Source organism: Talaromyces amestolkiae (assembly GCF_001896365.1).
Source record: "Talaromyces amestolkiae strain CIB chromosome Unknown scaffold13.1, whole genome shotgun sequence".
Taxonomy (NCBI): domain Eukaryota; kingdom Fungi; phylum Ascomycota; class Eurotiomycetes; order Eurotiales; family Trichocomaceae; genus Talaromyces; species Talaromyces amestolkiae.
In genome coordinates, this window is record NW_024468049.1 from 192,704 (window position 1) to 213,160 (window position 20,457).

At 47.4% G+C, this 20,457-nt stretch overlaps 5 protein-coding genes across 5 annotated transcripts; 2 read left to right on the forward strand and 3 right to left on the reverse strand.

Moving 5' to 3' along the window:
* Positions 1–292: 292 nt before the first annotated feature.
* On the reverse strand, positions 293–1,891 carry BHQ10_006739 (uncharacterized protein; the record flags this gene model as incomplete). The annotated part of the gene is made up of 1 exon (XM_040879358.1): positions 293–1,891. The coding sequence occupies one exon, from the start codon at positions 1,889–1,891 to the stop codon at positions 293–295; it is 1,599 nt and encodes a 532-aa protein (XP_040735243.1).
* A 2,591-nt stretch (positions 1,892–4,482) lies between these two features.
* On the forward strand, positions 4,483–10,112 carry BHQ10_006740 (uncharacterized protein; the record flags this gene model as incomplete). Its single annotated transcript, XM_040879360.1, has 5 exons — positions 4,483–4,779; positions 4,833–5,319; positions 5,428–5,485; positions 5,768–6,667; positions 7,769–10,112. 5 exons carry the CDS (start codon positions 4,483–4,485, stop codon positions 10,110–10,112), a joined length of 4,086 nt encoding a protein of 1,361 aa, XP_040735244.1.
* A 148-nt stretch (positions 10,113–10,260) lies between these two features.
* On the reverse strand, positions 10,261–11,719 carry BHQ10_006741 (uncharacterized protein; the record flags this gene model as incomplete). The annotated part of the gene is made up of 4 exons (XM_040879361.1): positions 10,261–10,754; positions 10,812–10,901; positions 10,950–11,177; positions 11,227–11,719. 4 exons carry the CDS (start codon positions 11,717–11,719, stop codon positions 10,261–10,263), a joined length of 1,305 nt encoding a protein of 434 aa, XP_040735245.1.
* Positions 11,720–12,201: 482 nt separating this feature from the next.
* On the forward strand, positions 12,202–15,345 carry BHQ10_006742 (uncharacterized protein; the record flags this gene model as incomplete). The annotated part of the gene is made up of 1 exon (XM_040879362.1): positions 12,202–15,345. The coding sequence occupies one exon, from the start codon at positions 12,202–12,204 to the stop codon at positions 15,343–15,345; it is 3,144 nt and encodes a 1,047-aa protein (XP_040735246.1).
* Positions 15,346–15,505: 160 nt separating this feature from the next.
* On the reverse strand, positions 15,506–19,633 carry BHQ10_006743 (uncharacterized protein; the record flags this gene model as incomplete). Its single annotated transcript, XM_040879363.1, has 7 exons — positions 15,506–16,525; positions 16,577–17,034; positions 17,085–17,256; positions 17,318–17,514; positions 17,928–18,146; positions 18,198–18,767; positions 18,829–19,633. 7 exons carry the CDS (start codon positions 19,631–19,633, stop codon positions 15,506–15,508), a joined length of 3,441 nt encoding a protein of 1,146 aa, XP_040735247.1.
* Positions 19,634–20,457: the final 824 nt, after the last annotated feature.

The following is a 20,457-nucleotide window of genomic DNA, read 5'->3' on the forward strand; positions in this document are numbered from 1 at the left end:
AGAAGATTGTTAGACAGCATTTGATTATATTTCCCGATTAGTATTCTACTTTTGCAGACAACTCTATAATACCCTACCTCGCGGTACGACTGTCTACCTAGCCAACCGATCCGAAAACACAACTGAGCTTTGTCATGAGACAAGATACATCTGCTGTTCAACCACCTGCTAGCCGTGTTAGTAATTCTCAGATCAATTTGATATAAAACCTGGAATCAGTGAGGTCCGTTCCCCCAGTTCCAAGCACTATAGGGATCGTTCGGCACGAGGTTGAAGAGCACTAATGGCAATGTTAGCTGACCTCAAGGTTAGGTTCCAAGTGATTCGGGACCAACTGACTTTGGCCAAAGGAGCCAAGAGCTTCATCAACATGATGATCCATCACGTAATAACGATCATTCTCTGGTATATATGGCATAGCTTCATAACTACCTCCAGCCCTCAGAGATGATGAGAATGCGGCTCTTTCACAATCTTCTGGATTAGCAGCTGTGGTCCCAGTAGCAAAATGGCCCAGAGAAGGGTTTAGTGTTAGCTCGTTGGGGGTTTCTCCGGGAACGAAAGAGCCGTGTGGCTCTTGGTGATTTCTTGTATCTGAATGCGGTTGCGGAGAATATGGAGGCGATGCATGAGTCACCGATTCCCGACGTTCATTATCCGCAAGCTCACAGGTATTTGCACCATCAAGTCCATTATTCAATTCCAACTCATGACTTCGCTTCAACAAACGAGTAAGCAACTGTTCTGCATGCTGCGCAATCTGGCTTTGGACCTGTAGCCTGCGACTAGTGCGAATTATTCGTAATAGTCCAGTTTTTGCCTCGCTTGCTGCAGTGCTAAATGGCCGTATTGTTGGTATGAGGCATAATATCACCCCGGCACTGAAGTAGTTCATCAATATAAAGGAGACACTGAATTCATTTTGGTGACACTCTGCCGAGATGCGGGAGATACTGAGAGCAGCATTAAGGCATGAATCCAATGATGCCCGAACTACCGGCACATGTTCGGCAACCGCCTCCCTAGTTTCGGGACTAACCTTATACTCCAATAGAGGGCGGTTTATGAAAATGACAGCACTGTCATAGGTCACCCGCAAGGACTGCGCCTGCAGAATGAGAGTTTTGTAAGCTTGATATTCTGCTGTGCCAGGTCTAATATGACCATTTTTGGTCATTGATAACAGCACAGTCTCGTCAATTCCTGTGTTTCGTTCGAATATGTTCGGCAGGTCCGCTTTCCAAGACTCTAAAGACGCACGAATTTGCAAGATTGCTTCAACCAGGCGGCAGAATACTTCAGGAGTTACTGGATTCTGCAGGTTCATCAAACGAAATAGATTGAGACCAGTCCGAATTATCTCGTAGAGTCGATATTTTAAAATGTGAAAGGTAACGCCGGTCAAGTGTGGGTCATGTAAAGTGTTCGATATAGTAGACGGTAAGCGGATATCGTCAAGCTCAATCAGCTCCTGAAAGCCAGAAAAGGCAGTATCTAACGAAGTTGGGCGACCATATATCATAGCCGTGAATGTATCCGCGACGATTACATGATTCCATGTCCGAAGACGAATTTGAGATTGGACCTGATCAGGGAGAGGTGCGGCACTTTCACAATGCAATGCTAAAGCATAAGCTGCACGCACGGCAAAACCAAGCATATTCCACGCGAGAACCGGGGAGCCATAGTAGATGTAATAAGTTCCTAGTAGAAGGGGCACCTGCACTGACTCGAGGCTACACTCATCCATCAGCTTTAAGAGATGCATTCTCACTTCCGCAATCAAACCGTCTCGAAGGCGAATAGCCTGCAAAGATGACGAAGCGAGCAGCAAGTGGCCTTCCCACTCGGTATCGTGCATCACACATTGAAGTCCTAGTGCCGCCATCATTAATGCTATGATAACTCGGCCTCGGTCTTTTGATTGCCATGCAGACTGGCCTAGTAGAGGGCCGACGGAACGCATAAACTCTTCCTCATGGAAAAGAAAGATGAACCAGTGCACATGTTGAAAGTATGCCTCGAGCAAGCTGGTCATCACAACTACTGGCGGTATAGATAACTTCTCAAAAGTCCAATCGCTCTTCGGGGGTCGCTCTAGAGGATTAGCATAGCCAGGTATGCTGGAAATATCCTCCGAGTTGGAAGCCGCGTATTCTCCAAATATGTTCACGGCGAAACCAACGGTGGAACTGCTAGCACCAAATCGCTGGCGTCTGTATGAGCGACTGTGCGTCTGATACTCCTGGCTAGTTGGCGGTGGTGGTGTGCCACTTTTCCGTCGTGTAATTCGCTTTCCTGTGGATCTACGACCGCTCGCAAGATCTCGAGATAGACAAGAAGCCCCGGACCGCACGCACATTGTGCATGGTCGGGCCTCATCGCACTGCAAATACAAGGCCAGTTAACATCGGTGCTGGTCTATCATATCCACATAACCCTTTAAAACAGTAAAGACCAACCTTTAATTTTTGGCGGCGGCATCTTTGACATGCACGCGAAACCCTGGTCATCGAATGAGGCGATTTCCGGGTATTGTTTGAAGAATGCCCGGTCATATTTTTCTTTCCAGCTGCGTGCAGTACGCCTATAAGATCATGTAGGTAGCTTCCGACGAATTTGATCTCCACCGGAAATTCGAAGATCAGCCAAAGGGTGGATGCGGAAGTATTGCATTCATATGCCGCGATTATGTAAGGTGAAGCGCCCAAATGTTTACACATCCATTTATTTATTGATGCAAACCCTGGGAGATTATATGTTCCTTTGGCGAAGAATTCTTCCAGGCCTTTAATCTTTGTACTTATCCTGCTCGGCGATGCCTTGAGGTGCAGTGGTGAGTGAAGTATTGACATAACTCCATACATTGCGGGGAAGTGACGGGGAACTGCGGAGAGATCAGCGCTACGTATTGGGCTCGGAAGATTTCGCTCGTTGTCCAAAAATGATTACGACTTTATTAGTGGTTCTTTGGCTGTAGCTATGTTCATAGATTAACCTTCAAGCATCGTAACGCCAAGTATCTACTCCTAGCCAGTGAAGGCTGGCTGTAATCCGTTCCGGTGGTAAATGCACGCAATTCACCAAGTCTTCAAGTAATCCGGAAGTCTTGATTCTGGTATAGGAGATCCAGTGCATATTAGCGTCTTCCTATTAATCCAACTCCTTGAATTGTTCACATGTTTGTCTTTGTTCATCAACATTTTTATCATTTCATCGTACATGAGAACCAAGCAAAGTCAACGCAAATCGCGGTTGCTGGCGTTCACGAGCGTCGATTCCATTCTTCCCAAGCTCGATCGATATCGGCAACTTCTATCAACATTCCAAACGGTCTTGGAAGGTCACTCGCGACATCTGCGGTATACCTTGGTGCATGTGAAAGAGGCTGTTTCTTCTGTTTGATTGTTGTTCGATTGTCGACGTCCATCAGTTGATTCTTCGGAGACGGTGAGAGAAGCTCGGGCTCTATTAATGCATATAGGAGCACTTTTTCTTGTTGTGTGAGTCGCAGGGCATCGAGTGTTGAGTGGATTTCACGCATTGTTTCGGTCGGCCCTTTCGTAGAAGACGCGCTGTCTTGTTCAACGATCTCAAATGGCATGATATCGACTGAGTATGGTGATTGAAAGAGTATCTTGTGGAATGTCAGGTTTTCATTTTTTTTTGTTGTTTATACCACGTTGTGAGAGTTGATGAGGTGTATCGCATGCGGACAGTATTACCCCGGAACTCTTCACAGGAGGAAATCCTGGGGTGGAAAGACGCTGGGATATATGTGTGTGCACATTCCAAGCAATTAATAATGCTTCTGGCACTTGGACTAGTCTGTGAACGACATGCAATCCACTCGAGTTCCGGAGAGTCGGAAGTCGGAGATGTCTCTCTTCCACCGGAACTGTTCACCATCGAAGTAAACCCTAACTCTGGGCCGGTGGGAGTCGGATCGTAATAATTCAAGTCTCCATTTCAGTAGCTTCTTTATTTTTTGAAAAGCTGCGTATCAATCCATGAAATCAAAGCTTGCAGGTCTCGCAGGCGAAGAGCTTGCCTTGATATGTCGACTTCAGACAGGCATTGCGGGACTACTTATGGGTTCTTTGTGCCATGATAGGTGTGCGTACTCGTGTCCGGCTTGCGAACGAGCAGCAGGGGCGCTAATGAACGACATTCTCCTGGACCCTACGTAGCAACAGAGGTTTGCGATCAGCGTATTGCAAAAAGACCAAGCCGAAGATGAATTCGTTAGATGAGACGAAATCCATGTCGAGTCGAGTTGAAGCTATTCTAGATATGTATAAAATCACCTGCAATGACCAATGATCGGCCTCGGTCCTCGGCTTCCAAGGTTTTCCCGCGACGAGTAACGAGATGACCTTGTCAGAGACTCCCGTTCCAAATCGGCTTCTTTTCCTCCACGACTAGTGCTCCGAGTCGTATACAAAGATCCCGAATATACAGTAAACAGAAAGCAGATACAAAATGAAACCGGCCGGTCGCACATTTATTATCTCCGGCGGATGCTCCGGGCTTGGCCTGGCTACAGCCCGCGACCTACACCAAGCTGGAGCTTACGTTGCGCTGTTGGATGTGAATGCGGACGCTGGCAGCGCTGTCATCCAACAACTCGGGGAACAAAGAGCAAAGTTCTGGCAGGCTGATGTGACCGACACATCAAGCCTTGAGACTGCAGTTAATAGCACTGCTGAATGGATCAAACAAACCGGGTCTGTCCTCGCTGGTGTTGTCGCAGCGGCTGGAGTTGGCTTGCCAGCAAAGGTCAGTTCGTGATTTGATTTGGCATACTGGCATGTCTTAATTTTACTTTATAGATCTATGATGCAAGAACAGAGTCGCCAGTTGCGATGTCGAGCATCGACTTCGTCCTCAATATCAATATTCGAGGAACAATTGATCTCATCCGCCTTTCTGTGCCACACATGGTCAAGAACAGTCCGTTAACAGAGGATGGTGAGCGAGGAGTCATTATCATGGTCTCCTCAGCCGCTGCCTTTGACGGACAGCCAGGTCAAGTCGCATATGCCGCCTCCAAAGGAGCAGTGGCCTCAATGACATTACCGTTGGCCAGAGACCTTGCGCGGCACGGAATTCGCGCAGTCACAATCGCACCAAGCTTATTTGACAGTGCAATGACCCGACAGCTGCCTGACAAGGCTCGTAAGAGTTTGGAGAGGGTGATGGAGTTTCCGGTCAGAGCCGGGAACCCGGAGGAATTCTCGAGCTTGGTGATGCAAAGCGTCACTAATTCCATGTTGAATGGCACTGTACTTCGACTCGATGGTGCCATGAGGATGCCCAGTAAAATGTAGATTAGTTATTCTCGCTGTGTTCATTGCTTGTCTGAGTTGTTCACGCGAAAAACCACGGAAAAAAAATAGGCGGATGAATTAACTGCATACGGACTAGTGGCGCCTGGTTTCTCCGGCCGTCGTAAGATCCCTTTTATCGATGACCGCTCCACACTGTGAGACATTAAAGATTATTGTTCTACAACACTTGACTCGTGGCACACCCATTCTGGGGTAGTATGGGTTACGATGCCTTCAACTGACACACGCAAATGTGATGTGACCGAAAGCGCAAAATAATGAGATCTCGACGAACGCACACGAAGAGCAGACTGGGCTGTGTCCAATGTAAGCAACGGCGGATCAAGGTAGATTAAGCATTCTGGGTGTGCTTTTGTCATCGTGTTGATTTGAGTATAGTGCGATGAGCAGAGACCAGCTTGTAAAAATTGTCTCAGACACAACATAGATTGTGCCTACTCTGTCTCGCCGGTCAAGAGTCGATTATTAGCCCAGAACTTAGCTACACAGCCGAGCGCATCCAGCGCAACTCCCGACGAGTCTACGCTTCTCACGACCGAGAATGGCATGTCAAGTAACACAACATCGCCATCGATTGTGTCCGCCGAGTCCGACCCGTTGTTAATATTGGATCCGCGACGCGATGGCAGTCTCCCAGCAGACTTACATCTACGCGACTTGGAATTGATGCATCATTACTGTCTTGAAAGTTATAAATCCATCTCCCAGGATGACGCATTTGCACAACCCTTCCAGAAAGAGGTCCCCAAGATCGCCTTGTCGCATCCGTTTCTAATGCACGGGGTTCTAGCATTATCTGCCCTACATTTAGCGTATCTGAACAAAAACGGTGACCGGGTCAACGAATACGATGAGCTCGCTGCGGGGCACCAGACACTGGCACTGGCATTATTTAGGAAGGAGCTGGACAATATTACGCCGTCGAATAGTGCGGCGCTCTTCGTGTTTTCAAGTATAGCGACCGTGCTTGCCTTTGCTTCGCCACAAATCTCAGGAATGCATTCTCTGTCACCGATCGACGAGATGCTACAAATCAGTACCTTGTGTCGGGGAATCGCTGAAATTCTCCAAACATCGAGAGGATGGCTGGAAAATTCCTCAGATAGTTGGGTTACGGATATGCTCTCCTCTAGGAAGCGATCTTCGAAAATGCAGTCCCCGCCCGCAGACATTGAAGCAAAGCTCGCTCCGGTTTATAAGCTCAATGCGGATTTGACAAGGACTGGGCTCAACATTCAAGAAGCAGTGGCATGTGAAGAAGCCATCTCTGAACTGTCACATGTTTTCCAGCGACTCAACTCGGGCTACCAGGACTTGTCTGTTTTCAGATGGCCCATCGTCATCAAGCCAGTGCTATTTTCACTCTTGCGAGATCGACGGCCATTGGCTTTGGTGGTGTTGGCCCATTTCTGTATACTACTTCATAAAGTATCCGACCGATGGTGGTTAGAAAGCTGGCCTCGATTACTATTACAATCGATACACGACCGATTAGACGTCTCTTGGAGGGAACATATCCAATGGCCAATGGAGGCTCTTGAGCTAGTGCCTTGAGGACGACTCAGCTCAGGTGAAATCTCGGAAACAGAGTCCAATCTATTGACTCAATGGTAGCCGATCGAGTATGTAGATGGTCAGCGATAGAAGGCTAGAGCGGCAGTAACTCATGAGCTGCTTCACTGAATCTGCTCCTCCACTATCTGTATCTTTCGGACGAGTCAAAATGTGCCATTTGGCATTTCAGGTTCGTCCATTGCTGGGCTTGGCAGTCACAGCTTCTCAACAATGTTTCGTCGAAAATACTCGAGCGAAGGGCGTGGAATTCGATGGAATACGAGACGGTGATTTCTTTTGACTTCTATGGCGCCCTTTGATGGCCTGCACCAGATTCAGCAGTGCCAATAGCGCTGAGGCACTGTAATAAGCACAAAATCCAGCGAGAAGTGTCCGGTAGGAACCACAACGTAGAACAAGAGGGAGAGCTGTGGTGGGTCACTGAGGGGGAAAGAATGACTCAATTGGTTAAGCACACACGTGACCCCATCGCCAGATCATTTGTGTCGCTGCCTTCCTGCAAATCCAAATCAATTCCCTCCTATTTAACGGTCATTCGACTGTGTGACTTTTCTCCCTTCTCTACATTGCACGTATTTAGGCAGACTTGACTGCTTAATCTTCGACATGTCGGTCAAGTAATGCTCGGCGGAGCACAACGTCAGTCAACCCTCGCAATCGCCACCAGCTATTGAATCTGTTGAATCACACGATTTGTCACTCGTTTGGAATATATCCTCGACTTTATCACAGTGTAAAGATAACGGTCCACTGGATTGCTAGGCTACTTTTTGATGTAGAAGAGCAACTACTCTGCCTCTTCTGGGTCTTCCATGACACACGACAGAAGCTACACCGTTTAGGCGTCTCTACGTCAACATGTCCATGTTTCGGTCTGCGGCAGACATCTCATCCTCGGATCCGGAGTCTAGCTCGGAAGAAAGTGACAATGATAGTCTGCCAGAGATCCATGTCGGTGCCGGGCAACCGACGGATGCAGCCGCCAGTTTAGATGAACTCCTTTTAGATGATTATGACCTTCCTACACCGGGACGCCTAGGACAGGACAACATCCTGGGAGGTGCATTAGATCTCGATGCCGATGGACATGCATCTGTAATGACGTCGGCTTTACTAGAGTTTTTCTGTCTTACTCGTGCTGCCGAATTCCTCAATGCACAGCCCAGATCTTTTGGTCGGTTCACCCGGGATTCTCCAGAGGTTAAGCAATTGGCAAAGCAAATGTTCCGTTATAAGTCACAGTTTCTGTCCACCCATGGAATCGTAGCCGGTGGTATTGAAGATGATGATTGGGAAAGGATCCGTCAGTATTATCGAGACAACCTCGACATATTAGGCAACGCAGTCATTGGAGACGCAAAAGTTGATATTTCATCCGAGAGGCCGACCTCTCGAGAAGGAGACATTGAGTTCGCTCGGCCTGCGTTGACTAAGTCTCAATCTCTTATCTCCACCACCACCAAAATCTACCAAGCCGCCATTGAGCCAGGTCCCTCAAGTAGCAGTCATTGGAACGTGCAAAAACGCAACCCAGGTCCTCCTGTCAATCAAGGCCACTCGGAAAGCTTTTTGCATTTGAACAACTTATTACGAGCTCCTCAGGTCCCTGTAGGTGAACCAGGCACCATGGCGCTGGTCAGCACCAAATTCGAGCCGACAATCGATCACGGATCCAGGTACGCTTCGGAATTTCTAGAAGTCAAACTACTAGGTCGTGGATCCTTTGGTCAAGTCTATGAAGCGCGGCACCATGTTGATGGCCAGAGCTACGCCGTGAAAAAAATACCACTGAGCAAGTGGCGATTGGAAATGCTGCAGCAAGAGGGAGTTCAGCATTTGGAGCACATACTCAAGGAAATTAGGACATTGGCCCGTTTGGAACATAAAAACGTTGTTCGATATTTTGGCGCTTGGGTAGAAGAAAGACATGCATTACCGGAGACTGCACCTTCAGACCCAGCAGAAAACCTACACATCGGATTGGAACCATCCGAAGAGAAGCATGATCCTGCAGAAGAGGACCAAAGTTTTGGAATTGTTTTCGGCTTATCTAGTAATGATGGTGAACACGACGATGACAACAAATCGGACTCTCACAGCCACGGAACAAGTGCCTGGTCAAATTCTCGCCCACGTCGGGACAGTCGCTTCACCAATGCGTCGTCATTATCAAAGAAAAGCACAATCCTGAGTAGTGGAGACTATGATGATGAAGATGTTGAATCTATCCAAAGAAATTTCAGCATCCCGAAAGCGGGAGTGCTTTCACACGACTATACATCAACAAGCGATTTTACGGGCACGGACATCTTTACAAACGATATGAGCGAAGATCCATCAAAGTTCCAGCTTGCACGCCGAGACAAGACTACGCAGAATCAGACAGTCGTCCTGCATATTCAAATGTCGTTACATCCTCTAACCCTGAGCACATTCCTTAATCCTAAACACCGTTCAACATCAGCCTGTCATTGCTTCCATCTCCTCCCATCCCTACGGATACTCCTTGGCATACTATCAGGAGTAGAGTACCTTCACTCAAAGGGCATTGTCCATCGTGACTTGAAACCAGCCAACATATTTCTCTCGGTCCGTGAGGATGATGAAAGTGGCTGTCACTCTTGTCGCGGTGTGAATGACCAGCCTATCAGAAATCAGTACCGTCCTCGCATAGGAGATTTCGGCCTTGTAGCAGATATCTCGCATTGTGCGGAGACGACGGTCACCAGCGGCGTGGTTGCTGTTCAGACGGGACAAAGTCCAAGGAGAAGACTCCGACACGTCGGTACGGAATTCTACTGTCCACCGAGACCGGGTTCTGCTTCAAATTTGGACTCGAGCCAATACTCAATCGATGAGAAGCTAGACGTGTTTGCACTAGGCGTTATACTATTTGAACTGCTTTACCGTCTGAGCACTAAGATGGAACGACAGTTGGTATTGTCTGAATTGACTCGTCGCGGATTGCGAGATGGCACCGTCCGGATGCCTCACGATTTTGAGGATAAGATTGAATGCGGTCGAGTCAAACTTGTCAATGGTATATCCGTTGCTGAGTCGCTGTCTACTTGTATTCAGGGCATGCTTCATCCTGATTCTCATAGGCGGTGGAGCTGTAAGGATGTTCGAAAATCATTGCAGGAGATTGTTTGTATGATAGAGAATGAGCCATCGCTTCGAGATTAGATTCTGGGATGATGACGAAGATATGAATAGAATTTTTCAAGAATCATGGTTCGTTCAAGCTGTCTACGATAGGTCTGGTATGACACCGAACTAATGGTCTTTTGTTTGCTAGCGTAGCTATCTCTCGGAAGTCCTGTAAGGGGGAATATCAAAGCTTGGCTGCCTGTGCCTTTGCTCGTGCCTTCAAAGCTTTGGTTTCCTCCTGCAACGCTAAGCCCAACATGATTTCCTCACTACCTCCTCCCACAACATGTACACGAACGTCGCGACTAATCTGCTCTACACGGGCACCTTTACCTCCTTTGTTATAACCAGCCCCTCCGAAGATCTGCTGGGCTTCGCGCACACTTTTCTCGAGTGCTCTTGTCGACATCACTTTGAGTAATGCGGTCATACCACCAATGTTGACTGCATCGGGACGATCTTTGGTAGTCTCGATGATATATACCAGCTGTTCCAGGAATGATTGAGCGGGCTCAATGAGCATACCACATTTGGTTATCTTGGACTGGATTGCTTGCCGAGTTATCAGAGGTGCTCCAAATGTCTCCCGCTGAACTGCATAGTTGAAGGCATCCTCGATACAGACTCGTGCTAATCGAAGAGCTGCGCAAGAAAGTGACAAGCGTTCCGGATTGAAGTCTGGATAGAAAAACAATCAGAAGAGCTTCCAATAAATACTGGCTGCAGTGTTCTTACTCGACATTATGATTTGGAAACCCTCATTTTCTTTTCCTACAATATGATCGGCTGGAACACGAACATCGTCAAACTCAAGGAAAGTGGAGCCTGCGCAATTGTCAGATGAGGCCAAATCTCGAAAGCATAGATTCCTACCGCTAGCGTTCACCCCAGAGTTATGCATACGCTTGCGAGTCACGCCTTTCTCTTTGAGAGGAATCACCAAGACGCTGACTCCCTTTCGTCCCGGACCCCCAGTACGTACGGCAGCAGTGCAGTAATCGGCCCAGATACCATTGGTAATCCACTTTTTGGCACCATTGACGATGTAGTGGTTTCCTTCTCTCTTCGCCCTGGTGGTGATGCTTGCGACATCCGATCCGGCTACAAGTCATTAGACCGTGGTTCAAGCGACTAGAAGAACATAGCTCACCTTCTGGCTCCGTTATTCCAAGACAAAACCGAATCCTTCCACTGGCCACACCTGGAAGCCAGCGTCGCCTCTGCTCTGGTGTTCCAAATCGTGCAATCGGAGGTGCTCCGATGTTATTGCCTCCTCCTAAGCCCCAAACAACGCCGACAAATCCACATCGGGTCAGTTCGTCAGCAACGATGAGCGAGCACCAAGTATCCCACTTCTCACGGAGTACTCCACCCGGAAGAGCTATATTGGCTGCATCTTCGGGGCTGGTAAGGGGGTGTACAATGCCGAATCCGAGCTGATAGTGACGGAGGCGCACTTGTTCTGGAACCAGGCCCGCCTCTTCCCATTCCTGGGCGTATGGGATGATACTTTTCTCTACGTAGTCACGAACATATTTGCGTAGATTGTAATGAGTCTCGGTGTAATAGGGATTTTTAACGTCGAGTTGCGGTAGCAGAGGCTCGCTGTAGGGAGCGGTCACTGGATAAAAAGTTGGTGCCATTTTTAATCTATGATAAACAAATACTGAACGATAAGACCGAGCAGGGGCGATAACACAGAATTTGCAGGAATTCGATGGGCAGTTCCTCGTTTATATAGCTCTCATATGCGTTCTTGTTGATGGAGGTTGGCGATTAGCTTGTCATCTAAGCTCCTCCGCACGCCGTCGCATCATCGCAAATGTACCTCGGCTGGTCGGTCTGTTCTTTTCCTGGAAGGCTGAGCGCGCCAGGCCTTTTCTGATATTAGCGTTATACTTCTGCTATATTTTGAGCTTGAAGACAGAAAAAAGGAAGGAAGCAATAAATAATTAAGAGAGCTAGAAATATTGTCGAGGGTGGTCACTTGACGCAAATTGCCAAGCCTGGAGTGTCCCGCAGCTTCCCCAACTCGCCCCACGTCATCCTTGAACAACATCAACATTTCATCGCTCTGGACAAGATGATTTGATCTAATCTAGTCAGCTTCAGGGAAGCGTCTGCCATGGAGAGCCTGCAAGACACTCTGCGGGTAGCCAACAACAGTGCCCATACTGTTGCTGGCGATGCTCCCACATCCCAACAGCCACTGGCGCCCCCAGAAGAGCTAAGAGCCTCGGTCTCGGACACTGTACTCGACAAAGGCTATCCAGCAGAATCCACCGGTGATCTGCCGAACGTCTATCCAGCCTCGTCGAGAATACACCACGAACTCGAAGACGATGCCGCATCCGAACCTTCCTTCCCACAATTATCTTACAACCCAGCGCTATCTGCAGAGGAAAGGCTGGCGGATGTTGTTGGTGGTGGTGTTGACGAAGAACCAACGGCTCCCTCGTTCAATAGGTCGGGGTCGCCGGTGACTAGTACGCAAAAGAGCAAGGGATCATTCTATGAGAAAGTTGGCGAGGAGGGTATCGTGCGCATGCACAAATTCACGCTCTACGAAACAGCCACACGATACTACTTGGTTGGAATTGACCAGCTCGATACTCGTTATAGAGTCCTGAAGATTGACCGGACTTCTGACTCAGATGATCTGAATCTCGTGGAAGATGACATCGTCTACAGCAAGCATGAGATGAACCAACTACTTGAGACGATCGAGGATGGCAACAAAAGCTCCGGCGGTCTGAAACTCAGATGTAGCGCATGGGCACTACTTGGTTTCATACGGTTTACTTCAGCTTACTACATGTTACTGGTTACCAAGAGAAGCTCTGTGGCCAATATCGGCGGTCATTTTATCTATCAAATCGACGGCACGGAGCTAATCCCGCTGATAACAACCGCTTCGTCCCGTGTGAAGCTCGAAAGAAATCCCGAGGAAGCTCGCTACATAGGGATATTGAATAATCTCGACCTATCTCGATCGTTCTACTTTAGTAACTCATACGATATCACACGCACCCTGCAGCGAAACATCTCGCGAGAACGTCAATCTCTTCAGGAAGATCCTGAGAAACCACCCGTATATGATCATAATTCGATGTTTGTATGGAACCATCACTTACTCAGCCCCGCTGTCGCCAATCTCAAATCAGCCTATGATTGGTGTCTCCCTATCATACATGGATACGTCGATCAGTCGGTTCTCTCGGTTTATGGACGATCAGTATATATCACTATCATCGCACGCCGATCCAGATTTTTTGCTGGTGCGCGATTTCTGAAACGCGGAGCCAATGACTTAGGTTATGTCGCCAATGATGTCGAGACCGAGCAGATTGTATCAGAAATGACGACTACTTCCTTTCATTCACCGGGACCTAAACTTTACGCAAACCCACGTTATACCTCATATGTACAACATCGTGGAAGTATTCCTTTATATTGGACTCAAGACAGCACTGGTGTCAGTCCAAAACCCGATATCGAACTCAACCTTGTTGACCCTTTTTACTCGGCAGCCGCCTTGCATTTCGACAATCTTTTCGAACGCTATGGGGCGCCTGTGTACGTCCTGAATTTGATCAAAGCGAGGGAGCGAACTCCAAGAGAATCAAAGCTACTCAAAGAGTTTACCAACGCTATAAGTTATCTCAACCAATTTTTACCAGATGACAGGAAGATAATATACAAGGCTTGGGATATGAGCCGTGCCTCCAAGAGTCGTGATCAAAATGTCATTGACACATTGGAGAACATTGCTTCTGACGCTCTCCCCATTACCGGGTTTTTCAAGAACGGGGATGACAAGGAATCGGGCCTACAGCTACAAGATGGTGTTGTAAGAACAAATTGCATTGACTGCTTGGATCGAACAAATGCCGCTCAATTCGTGATTGGCAAAAGGGCACTAGGCTATCAATTACATGCCCTCGGAGTGATAGAAGGAACACAAATCGAGTATGATACTGATGCAGTCAACATGTTTACAAATATGTGGCATGACCATGGAGACACCATTGCCATCCAATATGGTGGCTCTCACTTGGTCAACACGATGGCGACATACCGCAAAACAAATCAATGGACGAGTCAATCCCGCGATATGGTCGAGAGTTTCAAGAGATATTACAATAATTCTTTCTTGGATGCTCAACGGCAAGAGGCGTACAATCTCTTTCTCGGAAACTACATCTTTAGTCAGGGCCAGCCTATGCTTTGGGACTTGTCTACAGATTACTATCTTCACCACGCAGACCCACGTACGTGGTCCAAACTGAGACGCCCAAATTATATCACTTGGTACACACCAGAATATTTGAAAAGAGGCAACGAAGACACCAAATGTCCTCCTCCTGTTGCTGCCAAAGACAACCCTTTATCATATTACGATGATTACTGGGTGGAATATTATCGTCCAACATCAGTGACCTCGTTCGGAAAGATATACCCTTTAAGACTCAACTCGACGATGAAATATCTTCCTTTCCGGTCCACCCAAGGTGGTCGATATGATTTGAGCCCCTTTGTTGTCAGACTTCCTCCGCACGAACCAGCAAGTCGAGAGCGTGCAGCTGCTCAACAGCGACCGACATCGTCACATCAGAAAAAGGGAGTGACTATCCAAGAGCCAGAGGTTTTAAACGATCAGTCAAGTGGAACCTTTCACGGGGCTAACGTCATGGAGCATATCCATACTTGGCAACATCAACCACCATCTGCAGAGAAGATGCCCCCATCAACGGGCATTATGAAAGGTGTTGCAATGAAGACGTCTCCAGATCAGAGTTCGCGCTTCCCATCACTCGAATCCTCCACTCAAGTGGGCAATAACGGGGCAGAGGCCATCCCAAGCAAAGCGCAAATTGCCCAGTGGACTCTTGGTCAGCTGGTATCAGATTCCCTGAATCCGTCTGTCACCTCAGCCGAAGCCGAAGAATACGAACGATACATTAATCATCCGCTCAAAGTACCTTTGGTCGTCACTTCGGATGATGATCTCGGAACCACTTTGACCTTGCGAGAACAAGGCGCCAATCTCGAGTTCTTGGAGTATGTCAATAAGGCTAATGGTATTAATACTGGTGGGATGCGAGACACGTATATTGCCGAAGAAGACTTGAATGACTACGTCGAGTTTCTCAGCGTGAATGATGAAGGATTGACAGTGGTGGCTGAGGATTATGATAAGAAAAGGTATAAGAGGTACAGGCAGTGGTTGAAGGGGAAGAGTCTCTTCAAACAAAGGGTAGATGCGTGATACCTATATTTGCTCGTTGCTCTTATAGCATCTGATGATGGCTTGCCGACCATAGAATCTGATTAATGATACCCCGTTGTTCGCATAGCATTGATATACCTAAATTACGTTGAAATTTCACTAAGTGCAAACAAATATATTGAGTAGCAACCAAGTGATATCATGTGAAGAATTGATTATCCTCCGGGTCTACATCAATATCAATCTGGAGCAGTTCCTTCAATTGCTCATCCGCACCAACAAGGCCCTTGACGTCGTCGTCTATGTTGACAATTTCCTCATCCCCCATCTCAACCAAGTCTGAGTTCTCCTCACCTCCTGTCTTTGTAGAGCGTACCGCCCGCATACTTAGTTTCAATAGATAGACCGCCCCCTGGAGCTTTAGCAAAACCTTGCGTAACTGCAATTTCTGTTCTGAGTCCTTGGTGCTAGACTCATCTCGGGAGACGCTGATCCAGCATTGACATATAGCGGCCAAAAGATCTCCTCTATACCGCCATATGCGTGGATGCGCATTCATTATGGCAGCTTGTGTGCTCGCAAGACCGGCAAGAAGTAACGGTACAAATGCTGTGCCGAACGGGTTTGACAATGTACTATAAACCACCGGGACGATTTCTTGCAGGTATTTTGTGGTATGGATACCGAGTTCCTGGATGATTGTCGTCAACTGGTCGAGTAGGAATGCTGATAGACCTGGATAGGGGAAAGATGCGAGAGACGAGACCTCTTCATTCGCGGAGGCTGGGGAGTATGAGCTGACGTGGTGGAATGATGAAATGACGTTGTCGCGTAGAAGAGTTACGAGGCGGCCTATGTATGCTTTCTTATCATCTTGTTCGGTCGCAGTTTGACGAAGTTTTGAATCTCCCTCAACATGATAGCGAGTTTTTAGTGTCAGTAATAGAGCAGGGTATGCTACTCCAAGAAGATGCAGTGCCTCGTCTTCAGGGGTTATGGTCGGTAGAGAAAGGAGACATGGGGTGATTGCGTCGTCGAACACCGAGGATAAGTTTGTACGTTTGAGAAGATCAGAGTCACTTGCTCTAACTGGTGTGAGAAACTTAGTCAGAAGATTGCAGCCGCGATATTTGAAAGATGAACTCTCGTCATCAATTAGAGACAGTATCGGTGGAACATAGAAGTGGAATTGGTTCTCTAAGCGGTTGATATCTGAAGTCTGCACTGCTATTAATTTGATATCATGCAGCATAATATAAGAAAAACTTACGGTGTATTGTGCGAGTATCCACTCCAAGACAGTCGTCGCGTAAACGTCCTTGTGCTTCCAGGGCTTGGTCTTTGGATCAAAAAGACTCTCATCAAACCTTGGTTGCGGTAGTGGATGAAGATTCTTACGACCACTGGCCGTTATAGCAGGATTTTTGGTTTTGGCGAATATTGGTCTTATTCTTGACTCACAAATACGTTCTAGGATATGCCAGCATTTGAGACGTGTTTCCGATTCCATGTATGATCGGAGAATTGTCACAGCGTCTTGAAGACTTGTATTCGTCGTCCAGGGGTCATGCGGTGAAGTGAAACTCAAAAGAGTTGTGAGAATTCTTTCTGAATTCGTGACTTCCAGTATTGGAAGTATGCCGTTGAGATGTTTGATGCATGAGATGGCAAGGGTATATGTGGTTTGCTGGTCTCTGAGGGTAGCCGGAAGCTTACAGTCATCATTTTCTGTGTCCATATTAGGTTTTGAAAGGTTTCTTTGAGATTTCACATCTTACTCCCAGCTGAATAGCTTGCCTCTAGAGATGCAGCGAATTTGGATGATGGCAAAGATAACTGAGCCAGCCAGGCGTAAATTGCCTCGGCTGAGTTCTTGTCTTCTTCTTTCAAAGGTGTCTCTCGAGGATGTGTTTCTAGGACATATCGAATTACCAGTAAGTTCTCTTTTACCTGGTACAGCAAGTTAGTATAATTGAATATTTATATAAGCCGAGTCCACGGTCATGCATACCACAGAATCGTATGATTCGTGGGTAATGTGTGCAGACACGTCCGCCCATAAAGCATACAGGCTAATCAATTCAGAGACATGGCTCGTATCTTCGTCCAGTGTGACAGGTCCATTCAGACTTCCGACTTGAATGGATTTTCTCGCAGCCACACGGAGATGCTCCATCTGAGCGACTTGCCCTCCAACAGGATCGTAGTCTCAAATGAGTTAGTCGTAAGTAGGATGTCAAAGGAGCCGGTCATACTCAAAGTATAAAGACCTGAAGAATGACCAAGTACCCGGCCATATGCTTGTGGAGGTGTGTTTATGTGACGGACTGAATGCAAATCAAAATCTCCGTCCGATATGCCTGGTAGATGCCCTGTTTGTTGCCTTACAGCCTGAGGCATCAACTCTGAGTATCTTTACTTGATTAGGACTAGCGCTTGTATAACACACTTTTCGATTGGTCAAATACCGTCTACATAGTATATACATCCATCGATGATTGAAGAAATCCCAACCATAAGTCGTCTAGGTAAATGTGAAAAAAGTACCGCCAGTATAATGCTATATGACTTGCCAGTACTGCAAGGTATCTATGTGTATTATATGCCCAACTCCGCCCTACGACTTTTTAGCACTTCCAGCGCCTCCTCTTTATCGAAACTTTTAGGATGAAGAAGCTGCCAACTAATCAGCATCTCCAGAGCTGAAGCAAGCCATTTTCCGTTGGGAAGTCCAAACGCAGCGGAAATCTCCTTGCCATTCGCAATCGGCCTGAGCTCGCTCACTTCAAGAAGATCTTCGTTCTCAAGATATGTGAGGAAAGCATCGAATTCTTGGAAAACTGGCACAAAGTCAGTGGTGTCATTTATGGCTAAGTAATGTATTAACAAACCTTTCCGCGATTCGAAMCCCGCCGCAATCTCCTGTAGCAAGGCCATCAAGACGATCAATCTCCAATCTTTTTTCCAGGATCTGATTTGGAGCCCAACATGTTGTCTAACCTCGGCAGCTGTGCCAGGGATGTCGTTCAGAATCACCGATGATTTCAAAGAGCTGACGTCTTTGTAGAAGTCCGTTGCGTCCTTCAAGGCATTGACTACTTTATTCTCCATACGAAGATTGTCCCGGGCAACTTCAGCCGCCCTTGCTATAATAGGCGGCTTCTCTTTTTTCGGGCCTGGCTTGCGAGCAGGAACGGTGACCCAGGGGACAAACGCAGCCATAACCCAAGCATAGAATTGCTCATTCTTATCTTCGTCATCTCGAATAAGGACTTGTTTAATGTGCTTGATTTGCTGCATCTCGTCTAGTCTGTAAATCGGGCTGATTAGTCGGTCGAGGGCGTCATAGGCTAGAGACCATGAACTCGTTGGCGCTTCAACATCATCGTGTTGGTTCGCAAAGATAGTAGCATAAAGCCCAAGGTCATCTATGTACTTCAGGCCAATTCTGGGGTCCGGCCCTAGATGAGAAATCAGTACTGCTAATCGCGAATGTCCCTACTTCGCTTTAAAAAAACCTACCTCGGAGGGTTTTTTCCACTTCGATACCCACACGTTCCTTGCTAATCTTCAGTTCAAATGCCTTCTTGATCTCTTCATCCTGCATAGCTTCCTGAGTTTTCCCATCAATGTGATATCCCAGTCTACTTGCAAATCGAATCAGCCGAAGCACTCGCAGGGGATCATCCTTGAAAGTTTGATATGGCTCAAGTGGAGTTCTGATCACTTTTTTCTCCATATCATCGAGTCCCAATCCAGTAAAATCCTCTAGCATGGACGTGTTCAAGTTGTAAAACAACGCGTTGACAGTGGCGTCTCGACGCAGAGCATCTTCTTCAGCTGTACCGAATTCCACCTGTGGATTTCGACTGAGCTCGGTGTATGTTTCCTTTCGCAAATTAACCAGATCAATATCCAGACCGAACAATCTTGTGGTCACAGTCTCGAGATGCTTGGATTTTTCCGGGTTTGCTTTGATCGTGTGGACTTTTAGCATCTCGTCGGTAAATGCAAGCTCCTTGTTGTTCATGTATTTTTCCAGGTTCTCGGGTTCGTCCAGATATTCCTGGAGGTATGTTCCGAATTGCAGGCCGGTCATTGTACTGATTGCGACATCGATATCGTGACTTTCAGCACCCAGCAACTTGTCTCGTACCCAGCCACCTGTGAACCGCAGTACCATTTCTTCTTGCGCCGCATGGCTATCAGATTGCTCCTTTGTCTCTATGTATCCTTTCAAGTCCAGCAAAAGTCTCTGTATGGTTTCCTCGAGCGGTGTAAGTTTGATTGTCGGTAGAGACCGCCGTCTCATTTGCGTTCTTTCCATCTTGCCTGGCTGCACCTGTGTGAACTTAATTCGTCGAAGCTTGTATCCACCATCCGAATTCGGATTTTTCCGTTTGTGTGTTGGCATAGAAGAGATGTGCAGTGGGCCTGTTAAAGAGGAAGACTCGCGATCAAAAGGTCTGCCATATGCGGCCAACCTCGAACTACAAGTCAATGACAAGTTATGATAGTCGATCCGGAAGTGAGAGCAAATCCTAGGACTCCATGCGCGCAAACGAGCGTTCAGCATAAGGATCAAGCGGGCATTGCGTGGAGAATGGTTCTCGGGCGTTCTTCGTTCAAGCAAGTCACGAAAAGGTTGTCGTTCGCGGTGACTACTGTGACTCACTCCTCTGTCCAGTTGTTCTCGTTCAGCGTTGCCCTCTATAGGTAATCACTCGTTACTGTAGCTTTCCATAAAGATCGAAGCTCCGCAGGTAGGCAACCGAATGAGTCAGTGGAAAAAATGTAGTAGGCACGGTAGTTGTCGAATAGAAGATTTCGAGCGTGGTATACGGCGTTGAAAGTGATAGTGATGATTTCTTTAATAGACGAGGTGTATCTAGGAGGAGAGTGGCAGAACAATTGAGTGAAAGAGGTGACAAAGTTGTTTAAAGGTGCTGATCTTGGAGCTCGGTCGGCAAGATAATTTGATGACGGCTGACCAGGGCAACTTCCTTCCCGCAAACCTCCTCCTCGCTCAACCCCATCCAACATCCTCCCCCATTTCACATCTTCAGCTCCCCATGTTTGCGCAATCAGTCTTTCTACTCTCGCCAATGCATAGATGAAGCGATTCCTGTCCGCTTATAATACTTCCGCAGC